Raw genomic sequence first — 24,436 nt, 5'->3', positions numbered from 1 at the left:
TTATTAAGTTCACAGCAGACTGCAAAAAGTTACAAAGATCTCATAAAATTGGGTGAGACTGGCAACAACATGGCAGATGAAATTCAATGTCAATAAATGCAACATAATGCAGATTGGAAAACAAATCTCAACTAGACGGACAAAACGACGGTAGTATAAATTAGCCAGTAACACTCAGGAAAGAGATCCTGGAGTTGTAATGCACGGTTCTCTAAAAACATCTTCTCTGAAGACATCGAATTTCAGCAGAAGTTAAAAAAGTTAATGTTAAGTACCATTAGGAAAGGGATAGATAGATATGCCCACACCTTTAATACTGTATGTAGTTCTGGTCAACTCCTCTAAAAAAGACAGAATATTAGAACAGGAAAAAGGCAAGGAGAAGAGCAATGGAAATGACAGATTCCATAAGAAGAGAGATTAAAAAGATGGGAACTGATCAGTTTTGGAAAAGAAACAACTAAGGGATATGATAGTTGTCTATAAATATAACAAATGGTGTGGGAAAAGCGACTAAGGTAGTGTTATCTTTTTACATAATACACGAACCAGTTACCATCCAAAGTAGTTAATAGTCAGCAGGCTTAACACACACATAAGGAAGCACTTCTTCACAACAACACAGTCAACCTGTGGAACTTGCTGCCAGAAACTGCTGTGAAGATCAAAAGAACTGGGTTGAAAACAGCATTAGATAAGTTCATGGTGGAGGGGTTTCTCAATGACTATTAGCCAAAATGGTCAAGTTCAATGGTCCCTAACCTTTGCTTTTCACAGTAATTTCCGAAATCCAGATGCATGGTCCAGATTTTCTGGTTTGCTCCCTGCGTTCAGCCACCAATACAGCCAAGAAACATGCAAGAGAGACAAGAGTATTTTGAGGCTCTAACAGGCCTGTGAAATATTCCCCCTCAGCCAGGTAGCTTTTACTAGTGCTCTGATAGTCTCGCAGACTTTCCAACGAATACAGACAGTCAAGCCCCTGGGCTTACAGACTCCAAACCCCACGTGCTGCTTCTGCAGGAAGTCCTTAGGCTGCATGAGGAGGTTTCAAAGTCATGAAAAGTTCTTCTGCGCATACCTATGCCTGATGCCAGCAGCCATGAGATTTTGTTTGCTAAACACTGACAGTAGTTTCCTGAACATGGGGCTGCTGAATAATCCTGCAGCTTCTACCTTGTCTGTCACTGGCATAAATTATTTACCTGGGCCTATGAAAGAGGAAATTATTTTCTACCCTCACTGCACAGTTGAATAAACCTGGCCAATTGTCAACATATGAAAGGTTAGTACTGCTCTGGACTAGGAATGTTACTGTTTAATATAATATAGATGTGAAAACAAAAGATGAACAGACAGGTGGCAAAATTTTCAAGTGATGAAAGATTAAACCCGTAAATACTAGAGAATACTGCTGAACTTCATAAGATCTAAAAAACCAGGGCACACGATGGCAGAATAAATTCAGTGCAACAAACGCAAAATAATGTAGATTACTCCATCCAAATTTCAAGTGCTCACATCCATTTATGGTTCTAAATGAACTGTAAACACTTAAAAGACACAAGCAGCTCAATGAAACCTTCTTCTCCATACACAACAGCAGTCAAAAAGCAAACAAGATGTTAGGGTGCACAAGGAAAGAAACTGCTGAAAATCTAATGCCACAGAAACCCATGGGACCCTCTCCCACATCCTGCAATATTTTGTTCAGCTCTACTTGCTTCTTCTAAAATCTGCACTGGGAACAGATGTCATTCAGGTGCAAAAATGGTCAGAAGCCTGGAGAAGCTTCCATATGAATATCATTTTAAATGACTGGGAGTTTATTAGATTAGAAAAAAGACGTAAGGGTAAAATGCTAGAAGTACACAATGAGCAGCAGGGCAAACAGCCACCGTGGGCCATGGGACAAGGTGTGGGGGGACCCAGTTCCTGTGCCCCAAAAGGGGCAGGGCCTAGGACAGTCAGCCCTTAGTGCCTCCCAGACCATGAGGCTGGCCCCCAACTCCCCTCACAGCCACGCAGAGCAGAGGTGGCAGACAGCCCCTTTGAAATGTCAGGTCCCTACACAACTGCCCCATGACTCTCCTGCTCATCAGCAAGCATGAATGAATGCTCTAAAGGTAAGCCAGGCACTCCTACTTTACCCCTCACTTGTAATACAAGACACTTTCAAGGAACATTAAAAAATATTAAGAACTGTAAGAGGGAGGTTTTTGTACTCTTGCTTAGACTGGGGAATAAATGCTATCAAGTGGCAATGAGTCCTAAGGAAAAGTTTTATACATCTGAAAGGATAAGGCCATCCAGTGTGTGCACATGCATGCGTGAGACTTGTATAAAGTTTTATGTAAGAAATACAAATCCTCCCATTCCAGGTCACAAGGTAATCACTAACTGAGGAAGAAACTTCCCTCCTCCTGGGCAGGTTATTCCTAAATTTGTCCATGAGGGTCCCCCTCCTTTTTTTTTTTTGCAACCTGCCTCTGAACCAGCTGGTACCAGCCACTGAACCAGTTGGATCATTTGTTTGATCCACCATGAAACTTCTGATGTTCCAGCAGACATACTGACGCAGCACTTCCCTTTCTCCTGCCCCAAAAGGCTTAGACATCAGCCCAGTTCACCTGAATGGTAGGAGGTTCTTCAGAACCCAACCCTGAAAACTTCCTGCCCATTGCAATGGCCAGGTCATGTGCCTGGAGCTCTCAAAAACCTACCACCATCTTCTTGATTGGGAAAAATCAAGGGCAACGAAGCAGGTCTCTTCCAGAGCAGCAGGTTTTTGCCAGTAAATAGGTGGAAGGTGGGTTCCTCTTATTAAATGGCAGCTCACCAAAACAATGAACTCTGCACTTAGACTCAGATCCTGTCTGCTGACAAAAAGGCATTTCCCTTCACTGTGAATCCATACAGCTGTCACACTGCCCCCAATCCCACAGAAGACATCCCCACCCTACAAACATGTGTTTCTGGGCAACACAATTGCAATTAGTAATTATTTGAACCAAGGGTTTTTCCTGAATCTGACCAAAGAATGGGCACTAGCAGCTACAATTTGACAGAGATAGACATTGCCTGGATCCAGTGTCTGATACGGGGGGATATATCACTGAATGTGCTTGGTATGAAACATGTCAGCAACAGTTATATCAGAAAATCCTCCCTTTTTCTGAGACACTTCTGGACTTTATGATAGGTGCATTTTGCACCAGCGAATCCTATCTATTGCTCACCACTTCAGTAGCATAGGCTAGTCCTTTGAATGCTCTACTAGGGAAAAACCCCGACAGATTTAAATAGCAGTAAACTTAGTTTACAAGCCTCTGCATCATCTATGCCAGGTGCAGGACTTCATCACACCAAACTCATCTGCAATGCTTTGACAGCACTAATACACCACAGGGAACTGACTGGCACCAGGAATGAAGTTTGCCGGCGTGATTTGAGGAGAGGTGGTGGTCAGCAGAAATGGAGGACAGACAAAGGAGTGAAGAACACAAGATCAGAAGTGATTACGGTTAGGCACCTTGAAGTCAGAGAGAGAAGCCATCAGCTCATCCAGTTCTCGTGTGGCTGAAGAAGCAGATATGCGAGTCTGCTGCTGGCTGGAGGTGACCCGCTGGGGGCTGCTCACCTCACCCTGGTTCACAGTGATGGCAGGGCTGACAAAAAAACCAAAACAAAACAAAAAACAAAACCACATACGTTATATTTTAATGTGCTGGTGACAAATCCCAGCCTGACAGCCTCCACTCTTGGGATTCTGTTTATCTCCAAGACAGATCTGGCATGGAAAGCAGCACGGCCAGATACCCCACCCATATGCCTCAATATGCCTTCCAGGAGACCAGCTTTTGTGGTACTTCCAACCCTCTGCTCTCTAGTGACACCGCCAAAGGTGCTGACTGGTCCACGTGTGGTAGTTTCTGACGTGGGCAAAGAGCCATTAGGAACGGGAATGTGACCGACCCACCCACCCAAGTGATTTTGTTAGATAGTGACAGTTTTCAATCAGCATAACTGTGTTTAAAACAGAATTAGATGGGTTTGTGGAGGACAGGTCTGCCTGGATTTGAACATGTACCCATAAATGCTCAAATGACCCATTAAACAATTACTTGTTGTTTTCCACCATTAGCAACTCTGACTCACTGGCACTTGCAGTACATCTGACCTCAAAAAAGAAGCAGATATTGCCACTGTCTTCACCTTCCCCCTTGACCTTCCCCAGTTTGGAAAGAGCAAATCCCTTTACCAAGAAAACAGGAAGCCATCTGCCCTGCTAGTACCGCACTCTACTAGCTGCTGTCATTCTGCCGCACGGCATCATTAACCCCCCTCTCTGCCCCTCTGCTCCCTGTGCCCAGTAGTAGCTGGCTCAGTACTCACACTGGACTTGGCACAGAGCTCTCCAGTTCATCCAAAAGGCTCTCCACACTGGGACGTACATCCTCAATGCCACGCCCTCCATTGCGCTTTGGCTTCTCTTTTGTAGGGGGTGCTGCCTTCATCCCCACAGAGCTCGAGCTCTCTGGGACAACATAGTGAGGTCCAGTCCCACTGGGCAGGGAGGGACTCCTTCTGGCTTCATCTTGCAGAAGAAGAAGAAGAGTCAATTAGACCTCACAGCCTCTTGCTTGCAGTGGAAAGAGAGGTAGGTACAACATGGGGAGGACAACAAGGATGATGAAATTTGCACTGGAGAAATAGTTACAGGAGAACTGACACATGAGCTACGTCTACACGTGAATGCTACATCGAAATAAGCTATTTCAATGAATAACGTCTACACGTCCTCCAGGGCTGGTGCCGTCGACGTTCAACGTCGACATTGGGCAGCACCACATCGAAGTAGGTGCTGCAGGGGAGCGTCTACACACCAAAGCGGCCCACATCGAAATAAGGGTGCCAGGAACAGCTGCAGACAGGGTCACAGGGCGGAGTCAACAGCAAGCTGCTCCCTTAAAGGGCCCCTCCCAGACACACTTGCACTAAACAGCACAAGATCCACAGAGCCAACAACTGGTTGCAGACCCTGTGCATGCAGCATGGATCGCCAGCTGCAGCAGCAGCAGCAGCCAGAAGCCCTGGGCTAAGGGCTGCTGCACACGGTGACCACAGAGCCCCGCAGGGGCTGGACAGAGTGTCTCTCAACCCCTCTGCTGATGGCCGCCATGGCGGACCCCGCTATTTCGATGTTGCGGGACGCGGATCAGCTACACGTGCCCTACTTCGACGTTCAATGTCGAAGTAGGGCGCTACTCCCATCTCCTTATGAGGATAGTGACTTCGACGTCTCGCCGCCTTATGTCGATTTCAACTTCAACATAGCGCTCACCACATGTAGACGTGGCGGGCGCTATTTCGAAGTTGGCGCGGCTACTGCGAAGTAGCCGGCACGTGTAGACGCGGCTATGGAGAGAGGTGTGAGATCCTGTCATTAACACATCTACCCCTGACACCTGAGTCACCACGTCCTACCTGTTGGGAAGCCACCGGCAGGACTGTGCTGAACAGCATTCAGTTCCAGGAGTAATCGGTCCAGTTCTGACAGGTTGCTGCCCAATGAGGAGCTCATCATGGTGGGAGAGGGTTCTGCAGACTTCTGCTTGTTGGGAAAACTGGGTTGAAAGAGAGCAGAAGAGTGTAAAACCAGAGAGTGATCCTCGCTTCAGGTGAAAGATAAAGCAGAGTGGGATGTGCGAAAAGCTGTCTAACAAGAGCCCCATGGGCACCTGGTCAGGAACGCAAAAGAATAATATACACATTTAAGTAATGTCAGCTGGTGCTTATTGTAACAAAGCAGCTAAGTCCTCACTCTGCAAAAGCAGCCCTGGACAGGATCTCAGCCTTCCATGGCTGCCTGTAGCAAAGAGTTAACAGACTGCAGATCCAGGATATGTGGAAAAGAGACAGAACCATTAGCCTAGCATTGAAGAAATTCATGTGTTTCCACTGATACTAAAACAGCAAGAAAGAAATTCTCTCCTAGAGGAAAGAGGTTTAGAGCAAGCATATCAAACATGCAGCCTGATCAAATTTTTTTGCAGCCATAGGTCTGGGAGCCAGATGAGGCATGGACCCCTGCCAGTGGCTCCAGTGCTGGGGACCTAGCTGGGGCCAGGGGAACCCTGGCAGGCCCATTGGCAGTTCCAGCTAGGGCTGCAGGAACCCCCGGCAGCACCGGGGCTGGCAGTCAGCCAAGGAGCAGAGTACCTTAAACTCTGAGCAAATAATTTTACACATCAAATTTTTTGAACTATTAATAAAATTATAAACCAATATTCATATTAAATTCTCAATTAAAATTATTGTATTATACTCAAACAAGACCTGAAAAATATTATAATATACACCTAAAGCATAATCTGTAATAATAAATAATTACAACTTTGAGATAGAGATTTTCTTTGGTGGCCCTGATAGCTATCAGTTTTCATTTGTGCGGCCCTCAGTAGGCTGTGAGTTTGACATGACTGGCTTAGAGGAAGGGAAGGGAACTGAAATACATACCCCACCCAGGACTCTGCTGTCTCACTTCCCTGAGTGCTAAGTGATAAAAGAGCATCCTACAGGGTACATGGTGACAAAAACACACCAGCAAGGCAGGAGATCTCTCTTCAAGCTCCAATAAACCACTACACAGTCCTGTATCTTCAAGAGTGCTAATCCACTTTAAGAAATCTTAATGATCATATAACACTACATTAAATAGTACGTGTAATGTTATTTATATATATATATATATATACACACACATATATATATATATATATTTTAGAGTGCATCTCTCTGCCCATGAGTCCGTTTGTCTGTGCATCTGAGTCCATTTATTCAAGAACTCCTCCTGAACTGTAAAAGCTAGGACCACCAAAGTCACTATGCAGCTTCTGCTCACCCTACTTGAAAGTAACAGAGCGGGAGCCCAGCTAGTCTATATACTATCAAAACAAAAATGCAGTCAAGTAGCACTTTAAAGACTAACAAAATAATTTATTAGGTGAGATCTTGTGGGACAGACCCAGTTCTTCAGACTATTTTGTTAGTTTTTAAAGTGCTACTTGACTGCTTTTTTGTTTTGATACCTGAAAGTAAGGTCAGGGTTTTGTTCCGCCAGGAAAACAGGAAGTGTCTGGAATGTTTTCCAGAATATGGAAAAGGAGGAGGGCCAATATACTGCAGGGTGGTCCCTGGGGGCACCACACCACCCAGAGAGTACACAGCCATCTTGGGATGGAGCTCCACCAGACCTCGTATCCATCTCCCCCTGCTCCAAAAGTGCCAGACCAATGGAGAGGGAGGGAGCGACGGGAGGGGAAGAGAAGCCTCCACAGAGCAGCCCTGCTGCCCTGTAGCCCCAGAACCTAGCAACACAGCATGGTCGCCCCAGGAGCCTCACCCCCCGACCAGCTGCAGACCAGAGTGCAGGAGGAGGCTGCTGCTGGAGGTTAGCGCCAGCTCCCAGAGCCTCACACCCTCCCGAGACCAGCTGCAGGCCAGAAGAGCAGCTGAAACCTGTAGACAGCCCAGGAACAGCACTGGGAGGAGCCGCCATCCAGGGAGCATCTCCCAGAAGGAACAGCAAAGCACAACACCAGCCCCTTGAGAGGAACTGCTGCTGCAGCACCACCCTCACTGTCCTAGTAAGCTCCCCCCATTTCCCCCCCCAGCCCTATTCCCTGGGCCCCCTGCCCTGAGCCACCCCTGCCACTAAACCCTATGCCCTGAGCCCCCCAGTCCTTGCCCTCACTGCAGCTAGTACATATAAGGGAGTGTGATCTTTGATTTAGACACTACCTACCCCTTAAGGATATTCCCTCACACAAACCCTATCTTCCCCACCAGCACTTTGCATCTTCAGTGGGCTGTAGGCATTAATCTTTACAACACCTCTGGGAGAGAAAGAAGTGTACTCCAGTGTCTCGGCTAGGAAGCAGAGAGATGTAACCCCTCCCTTGTCACAAAAGTGAGTTACCTTCCAATCTGGATTAGAAATCACCACTTCCTGACTGCCAGTCCTGTGCCAAGACAGTCACACCAGTTATCTACTTCCCTGCCATAACAGAATGTTATTGTTACAGGCTTTCGGACTCCCTAAGTGACAAATGACAACCTTGGAGTTCTATAGTATGATCTGTGCCTATCTTGCACATCTGGAATCTGAAGGTGAAGTGTGCTGACATCGTAGCCTCAGTACGCCTTCTGTCACGCTGATCCACACTGCCAGCCTGCACCTCTCACTGGACCCTGCCAGCCATGTCCCAGATTAACAAACATGGGAAGCGGCAAACTGCTCCATTTTGTGCCATTTGCATGCACTCCTCAGGCTGCTGCCAAAGGGCCATTACTGTCTTTTGGGTTGCTACCAAGGCGCCAGTGGGACTCTTGTTAAAAAAAGCTGCCTCACCCTTGCTGCTTTCCTTCTGCAGTCTCTTAATATAGGAGTTGGGGCTATATTAGTGGCTGTAAAGATGTGTTTACATGTTTCTGACCCCTCTGAACAGAGGGGCTGGACATTCCCTGGCCTCAACTTCTATTGCCTCTCTAACAAACTGCATCTGGAATGCAGAGCATGGGACTGAAACAGATTATCCTTTACAGTTTTACGGAGTTGTTCACGCACACAGCTCAGAGCAGGCTCAGGTTCACAGTACAATTAGGGAAACAAACATAGTAAGGTTAAGTGACTTAATCAAGGTCAGACAGCAAGTCACAGGCAGAGCGTCAGACAAAAACCAGCTTTCTCCAGTTCCTTTGTGCCCTGTTCACTGGATCATACTGCCTCCCAACCTGCCTACAGAGAGATTAAACCAAATTTCCCATTTCAAAGCCCTTCCCCAAATTTTGCCTCCCCACTGCACTTGAAACACGGTTAAATTACAGGAGCTCAATGAAAAAGAAGTCCAAAGAAATTTAGAAAGCCCTGAGCCGTAAAACTGAAACAGGAAGGGCGGGTTCAGTATCTGTGCCACCTCCTATAACTGTAAGCAGAGTCACAGTGCTTACTACCCCCAGCTGCCCTAACCCTTGATTCAGGCTTCTCATCTCCCAAGAACGGGCAACAGGATACCTGTAGATGTGCTCCTCTTCACTGGCACGCGCGGAAGGAGAGCAGCCACTCTCTCGGGGAACAGAGGCACTGGAACTTTTGGCACTAGAGCTGTACGCAGAAGACTGGGATGGAGGCTGAGGAAATGAGATTTGTATTGGAGACTGAGAATGCTGAGCAAATGCACACACTTTAGTGAAGACACACACAGCTAAGACAGCACAAAGCATACCAACAAACAGCTCTGAAATGGACCAGCCTCAACCCCCCATCGCACAAGCTAGCCCAGCAACTGGTCTCACACTCCCTCTAGCCTTGCCCACAAATTTCACATCTGAGCTGGAAACTCCCTCCCCCATCGCCTTTCTGTGAGCTTCAAGGTGGATGATTAATACTAGTCTTTTGTACTGTACTGGAACACTGATGACGAGGCTTCAACTGGTATTATATCACTCAGTCAAACAGAAATCAGTACCTAGACGCTCCCTACAATTTCTCCATCTTGCTGGGAAACATCCCTCATTTTCCCACCACCTGCCAGCCAGCTGAAAACCCAAACTGCTCCATACCCCCTGCAATCCCCTTCCTCCCTAGATATGCTCCACATCAGATCAGAAGACACGCACAGACTCCATCTCTTCCACCTAGCATTGCATACTTACTTGCTGGTGGATATATTGGGAAACACTGGGTTGCCACTGGTCTAAAGGGTCAATCACAGTTCCATTTAGGGCTTCGCTAGAAGGTGGTGGTGGCACCGGTGGGGGCACAGAGATCTCCTGGTATGTATGATTTCCAGTTGGATAAGAATAGGGTGTTTCCTCTGGCAGGAATACTGGCCTTTTGGAGATGTGAGAGGTGGTAGACTCCAGGTCAGCTAGCAAAGCATCTGCAGAAGAACAACAATAACAAGATTTTTTTTTTTTATTTATTTTTATCTTGGCTAAGCAAGCAAACAGTTTATTCCTTTCCTCCTCATCCCAACAAATGCAAAGGTGAATGCAAATATGGCCAACTGGAAATCCAAATGAGGTGCTGATTTACATACTGGGTGCCTGATCTGCATAATGACAGTCACTTGCTGTTCTGGAAGTGCTGTTTTCGGAAAAAAACAAGCCGTGTAGATGGGGTTCCTTCAAAAACAAGCCTTGATTTCAAAAGAACACTTCTTCCTGAAAAGTATGAGGAAGAAGGTGCTTTCAAAAGTGGGGTTTCCTCCTGAATGAGCCCCATCTACAGTGCTTGCTTTTTTTTCCTGAAAACAGCACTTCTGGAATAGCAAGTGGCCGCCTTTCTGCAAATATGGCGCACAATGTGTAAATCAACCCCTCATTTGCATTTCCAGCTGGCCGTATTTGCATTCCCCTTCTGAAAGGGGAATGTAGCGTAGCCGCAGCCACGGTGTTGCGTTTACAGCTACTGCACATTCTGCAGAACACTACTGGGCCCGGAAAGATTCCATTCTCTCCAGCATAGCACTGCATGGGGCAACAAAACCTCAGCTGGGAAAGGACACCCTGAGAGGCACCAAAGTAGCCAAAAGAAATCTCAGTCTGGAATTTTGTGCTACGCTGGGAAACAGCCCAGCAGCAAGGTGGAGCTTTAGCTCTCGCTGTGCATTGCAGTAGATGAGCTCAGAAGGGATCTACATCAGATATTAACATGGACTAATTGCAAGCTCCTTACCGTAAAAAACCTGACTGAGTGCCCCTACCAGGAAAGTAATTTGCTGGAAGTGATTTTCTCTGGATTCTCAGGAGCCTGAACTGACACAAAAGTGACTTAAGTTCCAATCAGTGTATCAGTGCATCAAGCTAGCCTTTGCTTCCCCTCCCCAGAACAAGCTTCCTCCTCAGCACACAGCAAGCCACACAAACGGTTACCTGGATTCCAGGATGTTACAGGTTAACTGGTAGGGACTGGAGCAGCCCCCACCTGGCATGGGCAGGGGGTTGCTTGAGCCAGGCAGGGCCACTGCAGGTTCGGGGGGGGGGGCACTCCAGTGTGGCCAGAGCAGCCCCTGCCTGTGGTGGCCCGGTGAGGGAAGCCACTAGGGAAGCCGCTCACTTCCCCAGCCAACCCCCCTCCCACCCTCTGTGGCATGCCAACGACTGGAACTGCTCCAGCTGGGCTGGAGCATCACTGGCCATGGTGCGCCCAGGATGGCAGGAACTAGGGCTGCTCGAGGCATATCGGAGTGTTCCCTTCCCCCAGCAATTTTAGATTTACCTACCATTTAACTGGTTAAACAATGAACTGGGATTTCACATCCCTAATTCTGGGGCGTGCCAGGTAATACAATTTCATCTCCTGGAAACAGTTCTTAGCTTGCTGGGTAAAGACTGCTTACAAATTCCCCAAGGGAAGAAAAACCCTCCACACAGCTAGAAAGTGCCCACCAGCACCAGTCGGGAAGAGGGAAATACTACGAGAAGGTAAAACCCTTTCTGGAATCTGAATCATCATTTCAACTCTGAGACAGAGCAAGATAAAGGGCCCCCGCCACAATTCCGTCCTCCATCCCCTGAAACTTTGCTGGTGCCTGCTCCAAGGACAGCACCCTGGGCAGTGACTCAAGGACAAATCCCAGCTTGCTGGGCCTGCGATCCCACCTCCGGGAGTCTCCTGTGATACCCAATGGTAGAAACTCCAGTGACGCACTGCAGGTCTGGGAGCACTTGCTTTCTAAAGAAAGCTGCGCTGGCTGGGTGCCTGGCATTTCAGAGGAGCAAGAGACTCCAGCACACACCTACTTAAGGCTATGAGAGGAGAGAGGAGCTGGCCCACAAGGGACACGGGCATTCTTCATTACAAGAGTATCACACTGCAGCAGGCAGGACGGTTCAGAGACACTGACTGCTGTCAGAATCTGGTGGAGTAATGCAGTTTACACAGAACTAGGAGATGAGTCCCTTAACTACCGTGGTCCACCACTCCCTTCATCACAATTGCAGACCGACAATCTTCAAGAGCCCTCTCGGTTGTTCGCTCCATGCGCTACAGCACCTTGAGAACTCTTGAGGGAAAATCTCTCCCACTGGTAGGCTTCACAGAGGTGCGGGCTTTCCAAAGCACAGCACAGCTCTTCACCCCCACCCGGTCTCACACAGACCTGACCATGCACTCCGAAACAGAGACTAGTCTCTTCAAAGCCTCTTCATGAGGGAGCAGCTCTTACCAGCTCAGCACATTCGATAACCCAAACCATACTCAAGGGTCAAATGGAGGACAGGTGTTACTCTACAGCTACACTGAGAAGGAAGGGGAGACTGTCCTATGCTCCCAACGGTATCTTTCTCTACTGGCCAAGAACCATTAGATCAGAGCCCTTCCCTAGGGCAGAATAGAGAGCCCCAGGAGAGAGGTATTTTAAATTAATACCATGACCTTAACCTCAACAAGAGATATTCCAAGTCATTTAAACCACATCATCTTATAGCGGCCAAAATATCCCAGAACAGATTCCGCAAGGGAATTTCACAGCTGGGAAAAAGTCAGCCCAACCTTTTTTAAGCAACAGAACAGAGGGTGGATTCCAGAGCTGTTCAGACACGTACCTCAGAGAAGCCAAAGAACTGCTGCTGCTCTGACTGTGCGTATCCAGTGATGTATGATTTTGTGTACACAGTTTCCTACAGAATCTGTATCAGGGAGGTGTGGTTCTGGCCTTCATGCACTTCTCCAGGCCAATCAGTAAAGCAAATCAGACTACAGGAAGCAAAGAAACCACACGGAATCCAGCCTTTGGAATCTCCACACCCATGGCACATAAAAGCACTGAGTCCTGTGCAAGGCATTCTGGACACACCTTCCCACCCCTCCCACCCTGCTGCTTTTCTGCCTCTCTGAGGGGCAGACACAAGCAACTTTCAGCTCCTCACAACAACCATCTTCTCAGACCACTTGCCCCTCAAAGGAGAAGCTGAGCAGAGGTTACTACATTTCCTCGTTACATAGCACTGTATTAAGTGAAACTAGCTAGCTGCACCTGCTTGGTCCTGTGTGTACGTGCATGTGACAAGGTGAACAAGAGTTGGTGGGAGACAGAGAGAGAAAGGAGAGCAGCTGATATAAAGAATTAACAAATCCTTCCCAGCTGCCCACTGACAAAAGAGAGCCACACCACACAGAAAGGAAATATGGACACAACCATTCTCCACCCAGCTTGTAAAAGGGTTACCCGGCAGCTAGTACAGTTCAATGATTAACTTCCCCCACTCCATCCTCCCCTTTCGTGCTTGAGCAAACACTGCAGAGCTCAGGAACAGGAAGCTAAGGGAGGAGAGGACAGCGGGGAAAAAGGGCTGGCAGGGATCATTCAGTTACTAGTCAGAGCTTCCAGTCAGGAAGACTGGTGAGGAACTTTACAACTGCTTCCATGGCAGTTCACTTACACCAAGCGAAGACTCCCCCAAGAGGTGTCCACGCTGCATGAGGAGAAAGACAGAAAGGGAAATAAGATAAGGATCTACCCTCCGAAGAACTCAGACACACATTGTGATGTCAGCCTAAGAGTAATGTTCAGTTACTAGACTAACCCTCACCCGCAAAAGGTGGCCAAAGCCTGCTGAATTATACCAGTTTGTGTCACTTTCATCACACAGAAAAGTGTCCCCTACAGGTTATTCCAGCCAGGCATTTACAGACTAGCCCACAATGCATGCAAATGTTACAGGCTGGACTGATTTCTTGGTGAAGGAAACACTCTTTCAATATGCCTCTCCTGCTCCAAGGGAAGAAGTACTGTGTGGTGCTGGAGAAACAAATAAAAAGGTCCATCTTTCTCAACCAACAGGGAAGTTTCACTAATCTGAACTCACCAGGAACCAACCATTTTTACAGAGCTGAGGGCCAACAGAGGGCGCCAGGACAGCTCTACACACAGCTACATGGCGCCTGACAGAGCAATTCCCAAACTTGGCAGCAACCCACCACTCTGCTTGTTCAGCTGCAAAGAGCTGCCCTTATTTTAGATTTGCACAACAACCTTCTGCCAGGCATACTTACTCTGCACTTCTCCTGTCCCCAGAACACACTGTAGCAGCTCTAGGACCGGGGCAGATTTACAGGTGGGACCCTGGGACAGCTCAGTCACAAGGGCCTCCCCAGCACGAAAATGCTTATTATTACTCATGATGCATAATACAATTACACTTAAATTACTTTTAAAGTAAGAACGACATAACACATTTCTTTTGTTCCATCAAAGTGAACTGTTTAAACGAAATGGAGTTATGGTACCTTGGGGCCCCCTCATGCCTCAGGACCTTGAGGCAACTGCCCCTTTGTCCTTCTGTTAATCTATCAGTGTCTGGAACCACAATTTGACATCCCAGTAACAGCTGCAAATGTTGCAACAACGCTACCGTTTTAGTATTGCTCTGAACAGTCTCCAACAGAGACTTTCTACCTGCTAGAATTCCTCTAGTAATCTTGTTACCCACAAGGTGAAAGAGAGGCCAGAGGCTTCCTCCAGGGAATGGACTCTTTCCCAAGGAGCATACTTGATAGGAATGAAGCGAAGAGCTTGTATTTCATGTGTCTCAACCTGGACTCGCAAAGATTCAGGGCACATGGACATGGGGGACAGTGCAGATCAGTATTTATTGGGTTAAAAAAAAAAAGCCACCTTCTCTTGGTGACATGGAAACTGTACATAGGGCCATAGCTGCCAATCTCCAACACTGCAACACTGGGACAACCATTTTCCATTGTGTTACTGTCAAAGCTGGTGTGGGAAGAATACTGCAGGATCGGGGGGCGGGAAAAAGGGAATCTCTCTTACCTCAGTACTACTCCATGCCATTCCTGCCTTCTGTTCTCAATTCATTCCAGGCACAGAGCTTGTAAAATGCTGAATCAAGATGACATGCACAATAGCTTTACTAATTACTTGATGAGAGTCCTTAGCAAGCAATACCTGACTCTTTGCATGGCTGATTCTCTAAATTCAAGAGATCATCCCGAGGCCAGCACTGAACCTGCGGAAGCAGCTTACGGGACGAGGAGCAACTAGATGTGCCAAGGCTAGTCAGACTGCAAAGAGAAGAGTCTCTCTTGGTAAGCCCAAGCAAGGGGAATCTGATTTCAGCTCAGGGTGTAGCTCAAACTGCATCTTTCGCAGAGGACACTATTTGTTCCACTGACTATGTTATACCAGCTTCCCCCATGTGATTCTGTGAATCTTTAAAAAAAAGAGAAATTAAAACATCATTGCATATAGTACCTAGTACATTGTGGCATCTGAACACCAGGTCCTTAGCTTCCCCCAGGAAGCTCGCCAGTGAAATAATTCTGAGCTGCAATGCCCCTGCTATTCTGGTCTTCAAATCCTACAGCTCTGCCAATGCCATTTGAGATGAACCAGTGCCAATTAAAATGGACAATGATGCCTCAAGATAGTTCCCAGCAACTGCCAAGATTCTGTCAATGATTTAGACTGCTTGAGACAGTGATTTTCAAACTAAAAGCAAGAAGTCCTGCGGCACCTTATAGACTAATAGATATTTTGGAGCATAAGCTTTCGTGGGCAAAGACCAGCTTCATCAGATGCATCTGTGTCCATAGCCCAGCTTGACAGTCTGCAGAATAAGATGTGGAGCAGATCAAGCCGTGCAAGAAAGGGAGGTTGGGTCCACTATAAAATCCCTTTTTTATAAGATCCACCCAATGAAAATGCTGGAAAACAGCACAGAATAAACTACCTTTGCCAGTTCAAGCAGCACTGAGAGAGTTAATCATCTCTATAACCAAGGAGAAGCTGTACACTGCACATTCCTTCCCTATCTCTCCTGCACTAGACACCCATGCACATCTGTATAACATGGAGACTAGCACACACATTCCAAGACTCTACTGCAGGTTCCCTTGCCATTCTCTGCATGTCAGCACTTGCTGCTCTGCAAAGAATGCAGAACCTTCAGGTAAAGGCACCTCTACAAGCAGCCACAGAGGAAAATGCCTAAGCTTCCTACCTCCCAGGTACATCTGACAAAAGCAGTAAGTCCAGGCTGAGGATCACAACACAGCAGCCCAGGAACAGTTATCATAAGCCCCCTTTGCACATTTACAGTGCAGGTGAGTCTCCTCTTCAATAAAACTAGCAGCTGCACGTTGGCTCGGTCAATAGCTTCTATTTAGCAAGCCCTTCCGAAACATGTGCAGCTAACATGTTCAGAGGCATTCTTCCTATGGCATCCAGGCTTTCTCTGTTTAGCTCCCCACTGAAAGCCTCCTAAACATCCTAGGAATGTCCTTGACAGAGGAGAGAACATGAAGCAGGAGACAGCACTGAAAGAGCTACAGTAAAGCCAAACTCACGGCATGCTGGCAAAGCTCGAGCAGGCACAAACTGTCCACCCTGCACCCCCAACCCCACAACATGGGTGGTCTTCCACTACTCATGAGCAACCCATGAGGTTTCCACAAACCAATACCCTATTCCTCCTGCCAAGCCACCCTCATGCCCCACTGCAAGATAGTCACAAAAAGAATTACCAGAGAAGTCTGCAGTCCCATTCTAACAGGGTCAGGCCTAGCGCTTGACAGAAAGGTGCGCGCTTGCTATGTCACAGAAGCTTCCCTGGCTACTCCTTCAGAAGGAGGGAGACTACACCCAAGGAGAAAGAGGGAAGCATGCACTCCCTCGCCTGCCCACAGAGATCCTCCCTCGTTTGCAACAGCCAACAGCACTAACTCAGGTCTGTGCTACGGATACATGACCTCATCACTCAGAGTTGGTGCCAGAGGGTAGAGGGCTCCCTCGGATTGCCACAGGCACCTCATCTTCTTTCACGATGGAGGGTGGGTCGTTATTAAGGTAAGTGGACAGAACACCAACAAGGAGCTAGTTTATACCACAGTCCAGGCTGGTAGGTGGGAGGGGTGCCTTCGCACTGCCCCCCACTGTGGGCCCCCCACCTGTCCCCTGCTCTCCCCCCACCCTGACCCCTGGCCTCCTTCTCAACCAGTCTGGCCAGGTGGGAGAGGGGCCGGGTGGTGGGCAGCAGCAGCCTCAGGGAACCACCTCCACACAGTTTCTGCTCCCCCAACTGTCAGGGGAGTCCTCCAGGCCTGCTGAGCCTTGCATCTCCACAGGTAGCTGATGGTCTCCAGCGGGGCTCAGCAAGCTGGGAGTCAGAGGCAGACACAGAGCAGGGAGTGCTGGAGAGGTGATCTCCTGCAGCTGCTACTACCACCTGCGCCCAGTCCCAGGTAATCCACCTCCGAGGCCCAGCGGGGCATGGCCCTGCCCTGGTGGCTATAGACACAGCTCCAGCGAACACAGCAATCCCAGCTGTGGCAGCAGCCAGATGAAATTACCCAGCCACAGGGTCGCCTTTCCCACTCTCCAAACACTGTACCCTACCCCTCACTCCCAGCCCCCTGCCATCTCCTGTGCCCCACCCCAACACCCTGCCCCGAACCCCTCCTGCATCCTAATATCTTGCTTTGGGCCCCTCACATGCCCCAACCTGTACTCCTGAACCTAACATCCCAGCACCCTACCCTAACTTCTGCAATCCCACACATTGCAGTCCTACTCCCCGAGCCCTTCATGTACCCCAAACCTCATTCCTGCACTACCACGTGCCCCCAGAACCCTGCCCTAGCTTCTGCACCCCTACACACTCCAGTCACGTGCCCAGAGCACCTCCTAGGTCCTATTGCAACCCCCCACCCACAACCCTTCCTGCACCCCCACATCCCCAGCCCACTGCCCTGAGCCTCCCACATTCTAACCCATCATTTTCTGGAGTATTACTAACTGAGCTGTAGATTTGTTTAGCATCATAAAGCTGAGCTCTGTGTCGATAATATGCATTTTGGTGTGTCCATCAGCTTGAGTTGTTAGAAAGAATGATACTACAGGTGCTCCAAGAGCTGCTGTATTCATTTTCTTTTTCTTTTCTTTCATATTAACAAACATCACAAGCATTGCTCCTTAGTAAATTACTCCTCATTTTAATACCTTTTCTTCCACACCTATGGACTGACATAAAGACACTGTTAGCTAGGCTCTGTTCGTACTGATGGTGCACATTTACACATCCATCAGTATTGGTGCTGCACAGAACAAATTTTAACCCATCCAAAAGGAAATTCAACCTGTCCGAGGATGGAAAATCCCAGAGAGAACACTGCTCGCCTGCCCTGCATGCCGTCAGGAGAGCCCTGGGAGCAGGGCAGTCAGGATCCTGGCACACAGGGTGGGTAGGAGCTGGGGAGCGGGGCAGGGCTAGGCAAGGCAGGCTGGAGCAGGGACTGGGCGGGGGAGGGGAGGACAGCTTGCAAGCCAAGGGAAAGGGGAGGAGAAGGGCAGGGCCTGCTGTGGGGAAAGCAGTCCCATGTGCAAAAGAAAAGCACCCCCTTCCCAAAAACTGCTGCACACACACCTGCAATCTCTGCCCAGCACCCAACCTGTCGGGCAGAAAGGAAAGGTAACGTAGCAAATCTAGACACTCCAAATGCTTTGTAACTAGCAGCCTTTAATTTTCAACAGCCAGAGGCCATTTCTGTGAATTCTGATCCCACAGACTACAGCACCGCTCCATGCTTGGGCCATCCGGACAGTGAGCAGCAAGGCTGGACCAAGGACTTCAACTAGCCATAGTGCACAGCTAACGCCCCACTCGCCTCTCTACTGCCTCAACTCCCTCGTGTCCCAGAACCAAAGATGGGGTGGGCAGACGGGTAGGCAGATCCCCTAGCACCTGCCTTGCAGCAGGTTGTCGAAGTAGCAGCTTCTGCACAGCAGGGAGGTCTTGGGGCTCCAGCCTCGATGAGTACCTCCCAGCTGTTGAACTTCTGAAGACCATCAGGTGGCCAGAAAGTCTGGCCACCCCTGCTCTGTGCAAATCCAGTCCAACTTAGCTTTCAGCCCGCTAAGTCAGAGGTGAGCAAACTTTTTACACTGAGCCCCACTTTTTGTCCCTGCAATTAGCAGGGCCCCTCCAACCTGTCTAATGTCATCTGAACCAACGGACGTTTCGGTTACGCTCATATAAAAAACCCCTTTCAGCATGTGTAAGAAAATAAGCCCATAGAATGTAAAAACTTTATGAATCGGTATAGAAATGATAACACAGACATAAAAACAGTAACAGATCTCAACATTTTTAATGACATGGATGAGCCTCAGACCCAGCAGCCAAACATGCTGTGCCCCCCTCATCCGCTTACAAAATTTCACACACCCCCAAGGGGCCCCATCCCGTACTTTGCGTACCCCTGCTGTAAGTGACACACCATTCTCCTGCTGGTTTACCCTTGCAATTTAAAGACATGCCTGGATTTAGAGCCTTAAGATTTTGCTATCCTCCTGTGCAACACAGTCCTGTTAGTCTGTATCTGCAAAAACAGCAAGCAGTCCTGTGGCACCTTACAGACTACCAGATTTTTTGAAGCATAAGCTTTCGTGGGCAAAGACCCACTTGGTCAGATGTATGGAAGTGGGTCTTTGCCCACGAAAGCTTATGCGCCAAAAAATCCAGTGGTCTATAAGATTCCACAGGAGTTCTTGTTTTTACAGTCCTGATAACTCTCCAGGACCTCAGGGTTGAGAGAGCTCTCAGGTTAAGACTTCATCTCAAACAAAAGCCCAAGAGCCAAACTTTAAACCACAGCCCCCCTCCCCGTATTAGCTGCAAATGAATCTTGCCTCCCCCAACTCCGCAGGGAGACAGCTCAGGGCCGTAAGGCGATTCCCAGCAGGACAGATTTACATGGTGAGTAACTGCACAGGAATGGGAAGCCTGGGTGTATTTACCCCGTTAAGCAGTTTTTCAGAAGGAGCACTTGCAGTCCCCTAGAAGAGCTGATCCAGCACGCAGTGCTGGAGCTTCCCTCCACGGAACGTCTGTAGGAGACAGACCTGCCCATGTCCCATCAGAGTCAGGCACCAACAGAGGGCAGGATGGGGAGTAGCTCCTGAACTAGAGCATCAATGAGAGCAGTCCCGCCAAAAATGTAATTTTTGCCTGACTGCCGTTAAACCAATTAAATTTAGTTCTGTTATTTGAGTGCAGCAGGACAGGGAACCGCAAGAGGAGTCAGCAGCAGTAGCACCCACAGCCACAAGTGACTCCTTAAATAGCCACATGTGACTCCAGAGCTGCAGGTTGCTGACCCCTGGCCTAGGACCCTAGTCACAGACCAGGGGCCCTCTGTGCTAGGAGCTGTACAAAGGCCAAAAAGATGGTCCCTGCCCTAAGGGGCGTACAATCGAAGACAAGAGACACCAGACAGGGGAGCACAGAACTAAGTAAAAGACAACACTGGTCGGCGTGACAGGCTGTGGTCTCTAAACGCTAGCAGCCAAAGAGGTAGCAAGACTTTTATAGGCAAAAAGACTAACGCACCCCTACAGCCACACAGGTGCTACAGTAAGGATCAGAGATTCTGGATACACATGGAATTTTGAATTAAAACGCTTCAAGACCACTTGGTGGTAACCACCTTAAACATCAGCTACAATATAAATCTAATCAGCTCTGATCAGCTAAGCCAAATCAGTTTTCAAATTGGTTGGAAAGTCTCCCAGTTGCAGAAAGGCCCACAGAAGTCAGCACTATTGCTGCAAACAGAGGCTACTCGTTCATTTCTACACTGAGTCACATTGTGGGGTGCAGTTAAGACGACTGGCTGACCGGTGCAGCTGTAACGCTTGGGGATTCCTGACCATGCTGATGTTACTGGTTCCATCAAACCTGAGCTGAAGATTTTCCTTCAGAAGATGCAACCAGGTGATTGCAACTCACTCTTGCAGATGCTTGGGATGGCAGCAGTGTGTGGACAAAGGCACTGCCAGGCATTGCAAGTTCAATAGTTTGTTGCCACACATTTTCAGCTAGTGCAGATAGGTTCTGGGGCACAGTGCAACCCTTGTGAGAGTGTACAGTAGCTCTTGGCCTGGACCACTTCTAGAAAAGTTTTAAAAGAACAAAACTGAGGACAGATTTTGACGCTCCTACCCCCATTCAGCAATTAACAGATCAGCCTGACACAGTACGCACCCTAGCCATGGAACCAGAAAAGGGTTCATGCCCTGGCCAATGATCTACAAATTGTAAGGCCAGCCCCATTGGGCTGTTAGTAAAGGAAGCTCCCCTGCCACCTTTTGCTTGTACACCCGTCCCGTAAGTGCTGCTCACACCACAACTGTGGATCAGGTCAGTGCTGGTTTAGGAAAAGTGGAACTAAGGGTTGGTGGAGGGAGCAAAGGCAGGTGCATGCAGTGCTCTCAGTTTCACAGAGACCCATGGCAGTGATGAGAAAAGCACTTCCATTTGACCTCACACTGTTTCATGCACTGAGGAAGCCCCAGAATTATGGCATGGCTCATACAAGCGAGGCTGCACACACTGCAGAGCTGCCCCACACACTGCAAACATTCCCTTAGAAGGAGAATATGCACAATGCGCACAAGGACTGCACCTGCTTTTGACACAGACCTCTCCCCTCACCTCAACCTCATGAACAGCAGCCACCTGCAGAAGCTGGGGAAACCCTAAAAAATCCGACCACTTGAGCTCACACCATACAGGAGCCTGGTGTTGCTGAGCTGATCTCTCTTAAAGGGAGGAGTCAGGAGGACTGCTCATGCAGCAAGCTGATATACAAAGGACTGTTCAGAAGCAGTTCCTTCCACGTTTACACAATTAACTTGTGAAACTTAGGGCAGCTCAGCAGCTCAGTAATGATACACTTGGCAGCATTAGCATGCTGAAGGTGCTCCAGGTTGTCAGCTCCTCCAAGGGTCAAGATTTTTACTAGCAGCTTCCCACCAAGATTACACATATGGGCACTGCAAACCAGTTGGCCATACTGTGGCTATGTTTTCCGGCAGTTCCCGTAAACCATAACCACTTTTCTAAAGCCAGCCCCTCCATTCTCCCTCCTTGTGTCAATGAGGCAATGGACTCAGTATTTTTGGGAAATGTTGGTCCCACTCATGTCAATATTTGGACAGGTAAATGAGCCCAATCTTAACTAGACTTACCAGCGAGGATGGCACAGGCTCACAGACAAGAGTGCACAGGCTGAAAGAAATTGCAGCTACCTCAAAGATCAGCCAATAAAAATCCACACCACTTAGTTAAAATCCAAAATCTGAATGGTACAAGCAAACCACAAACGGAAAAAATATTTCCTAGCACACCAAAACTTTTCCACTTCATTCAAACTCCAGAAGCTAGATTGGACCTAAACTCAAACAAGCTCAGAGATTTCAGCAAGTGAGTGTGTTAAAGAATTAAAATCAGATTATGCATTTCCCTCATATATGCACTAAGAGACCCCATGGCTCCCTTCTACTCAGTCTGCTCTCTGCCGGACCATGAGGGATTTCACAGTGCTGTGTAGGCATCTTTCCACCAAACAGACTAAACTGAACTAGTTGCCCTCCAGGCTTCGGAAGCGCTTGAAAGTACAAAGCTGAAGCTCCAAAGTGGCTGGATAGCACTTGGCCTACACATGCCATGATAATGCTAATCAAATCTCTCAGGCGTTAGATGATGGCTTACAGGGGTCAGGAAGTAACATCCCCTAACTTCTGCAGTGCTACACAACTAAACAATAGAGTTATCTGGGGTGGGGTTGTCACTTTTTCTGAAACACTGGGTATTGGCCACTAATAGAAAAAGAATGCTAAACTTGAAGAATTAACGGTCTGATCAGATATCACAACTTATCAGTTCTTTTATGCTATTTGGTTGGAAAGTTGTGCTTGGATTGGAAAGCCATAAAACCAGAGGCAGTCAGTACAAGATCTTAAGACTTGACTTAACCTACACCTATGCCACCCATTCCATCACACTGTCCAGGGAAACATACACCATGAAGCCACCCAGTGGAAACCTGGGAGCAGTAATCTGCACTTTATTGGATATACATACCGTGATGAAAATCATTAGCCGCTTTGCTCACTGTATTTTGTCCCTTTAAATGTTTATCAGTCTCAACTGGTTGCCAGGCACTTTATACACTTTGTACTTTGCTTCCAGACCTGAGCATTTAAACTTAATAGGAATTATGCAAATTCTTTCCTGGGCACAGGGTGCATTAATTTCCCTTACTAATAACTTCTCTGTCTCTCTCGGTGAGGCAGGGTAGTGTTTTGTTTAAGTCTGTACTAAAAAAACAACCTTCCCCACCTAAAAAACTAAGACACTTTGAAACGAGGGGGAACAAACCTAAAGTTTAATTCTCCTCCTAACAAATTCACCTTGGCTATGTCTACATGGCAGAACTATTTCAAGATAGCTCAGTATCCCAAAATAGCTACACCGAGTTTTTGAAATGCACACGTTATTGTGAAATATTTTTCAAAACAATGGGTACGCTATTTTGGCATCTTTGTCCTCCTCATTGTAGGAAGAGTAAGGGATGCTTTCAAATAGTGCATTATTTTGACATTTGCTCCTGTCAAATGCCAAAATAGCCCATTTCCGAATAAACTCAAAATAAGACACACTGTTTGCACAGAGCAAATTAAATATCTTCTTTTGAGTTTAGGGTGCAATGTAGACATAGCCCTCAAGTCTAAAAAGGATAATCATATACTGGGTTCTTTTGGCTTCTATGCATTGCTCGTTTGTATAAAGTATGACAGTAAAGACAATGTCACTCCGTTTTACGGCAACTACATGAGTCTCCTGGTAATAAGTAACCTTCAGTTTGACAGAGTTTAGAAGCACCTGGGATAAAGGTGCATAGACATGAACCCCAGCTGGAGGTGAAGAATAGGAAAATATCCTGTATGGCAGATGTATCAGTTCTCCCCACTCATGTGGTACCCTTCCACCCAAACTCACTGCAGAGATCAAGGCCTTCATGGACCTCTACCCCAGGTCCTGAATGACAGGAAGTGAGTGCCAAAGATGTGTAAACTCAGCAAAGGAAACTCTCTTCTCTGCAGCTTTACAAACAACCTCTAAAACATTAGGAAAGAGTTCAAAAAGTCACAACTCAAGCACATCCTGTGACACAGCACATGAGGAAACCAGTAGCCAGAGTTGCTCTCTGCAGGATTATGATGGTTGCTAGAACACAGCCAGTTTCTAGCAGGCTGAAGGAGATGATCCTGGATGGGAGAAGCTGTAGAATATTCAAGATTAGTCTCTACCGTATAACAATGTTCTGTATCACAGGGGTAGTCGACCTGCAAAAACAGCAAGAAGCCCTGTGGCACCTTATAGACTAACAGCATAAGCTTTTGTGGGCAAAGCTTCGCTTCACTCCAAATATGCTTACGCTCCAAAATATCTGTTTGTCTGTAAGGTGCCACAGGGCTTCTTGCTGTTTTTGCAGGTCGACTACCCCTGTGATACAGAACAACCTCCTGAAGGAAGAAAAGCAGAACCCTCATTCAACTCAAGAACT

At 47.7% G+C, this 24,436-nt stretch overlaps 1 protein-coding gene across 7 annotated transcripts in view; it reads right to left on the bottom strand.

Annotated features, from left to right (window-relative positions):
* PXN (paxillin) overlaps window positions 1-24,436 on the bottom strand; it is a 66,084-nt gene that overhangs the window by 18,570 nt on the left and 23,078 nt on the right. For all 7 annotated transcript variants that reach the window (XM_075012316.1, XM_075012317.1, XM_075012318.1 and 4 more), the window contains exons 2-6: window positions 9,718-9,944; window positions 9,077-9,192; window positions 5,488-5,627; window positions 4,396-4,597; window positions 3,533-3,668 (exon numbers count right to left, since the gene is read on the bottom strand). In XM_075012316.1, the coding sequence (XP_074868417.1) occupies window positions 3,533-3,668; window positions 4,396-4,597; window positions 5,488-5,627; window positions 9,077-9,192; window positions 9,718-9,944 (821 nt within the window). The remainder of the gene's footprint in view (window positions 1-3,532; window positions 3,669-4,395; window positions 4,598-5,487; window positions 5,628-9,076; window positions 9,193-9,717; window positions 9,945-24,436) is intronic.

Source organism: Carettochelys insculpta, chromosome 18, assembly GCF_033958435.1.
Source record: "Carettochelys insculpta isolate YL-2023 chromosome 18, ASM3395843v1, whole genome shotgun sequence".
NCBI lineage: Eukaryota > Metazoa > Chordata > Testudines > Carettochelyidae > Carettochelys > Carettochelys insculpta.
The sequence above is the reverse complement of the archived record's forward strand: the minus strand, read 5'-3'. Positions and strand labels throughout refer to the sequence as shown.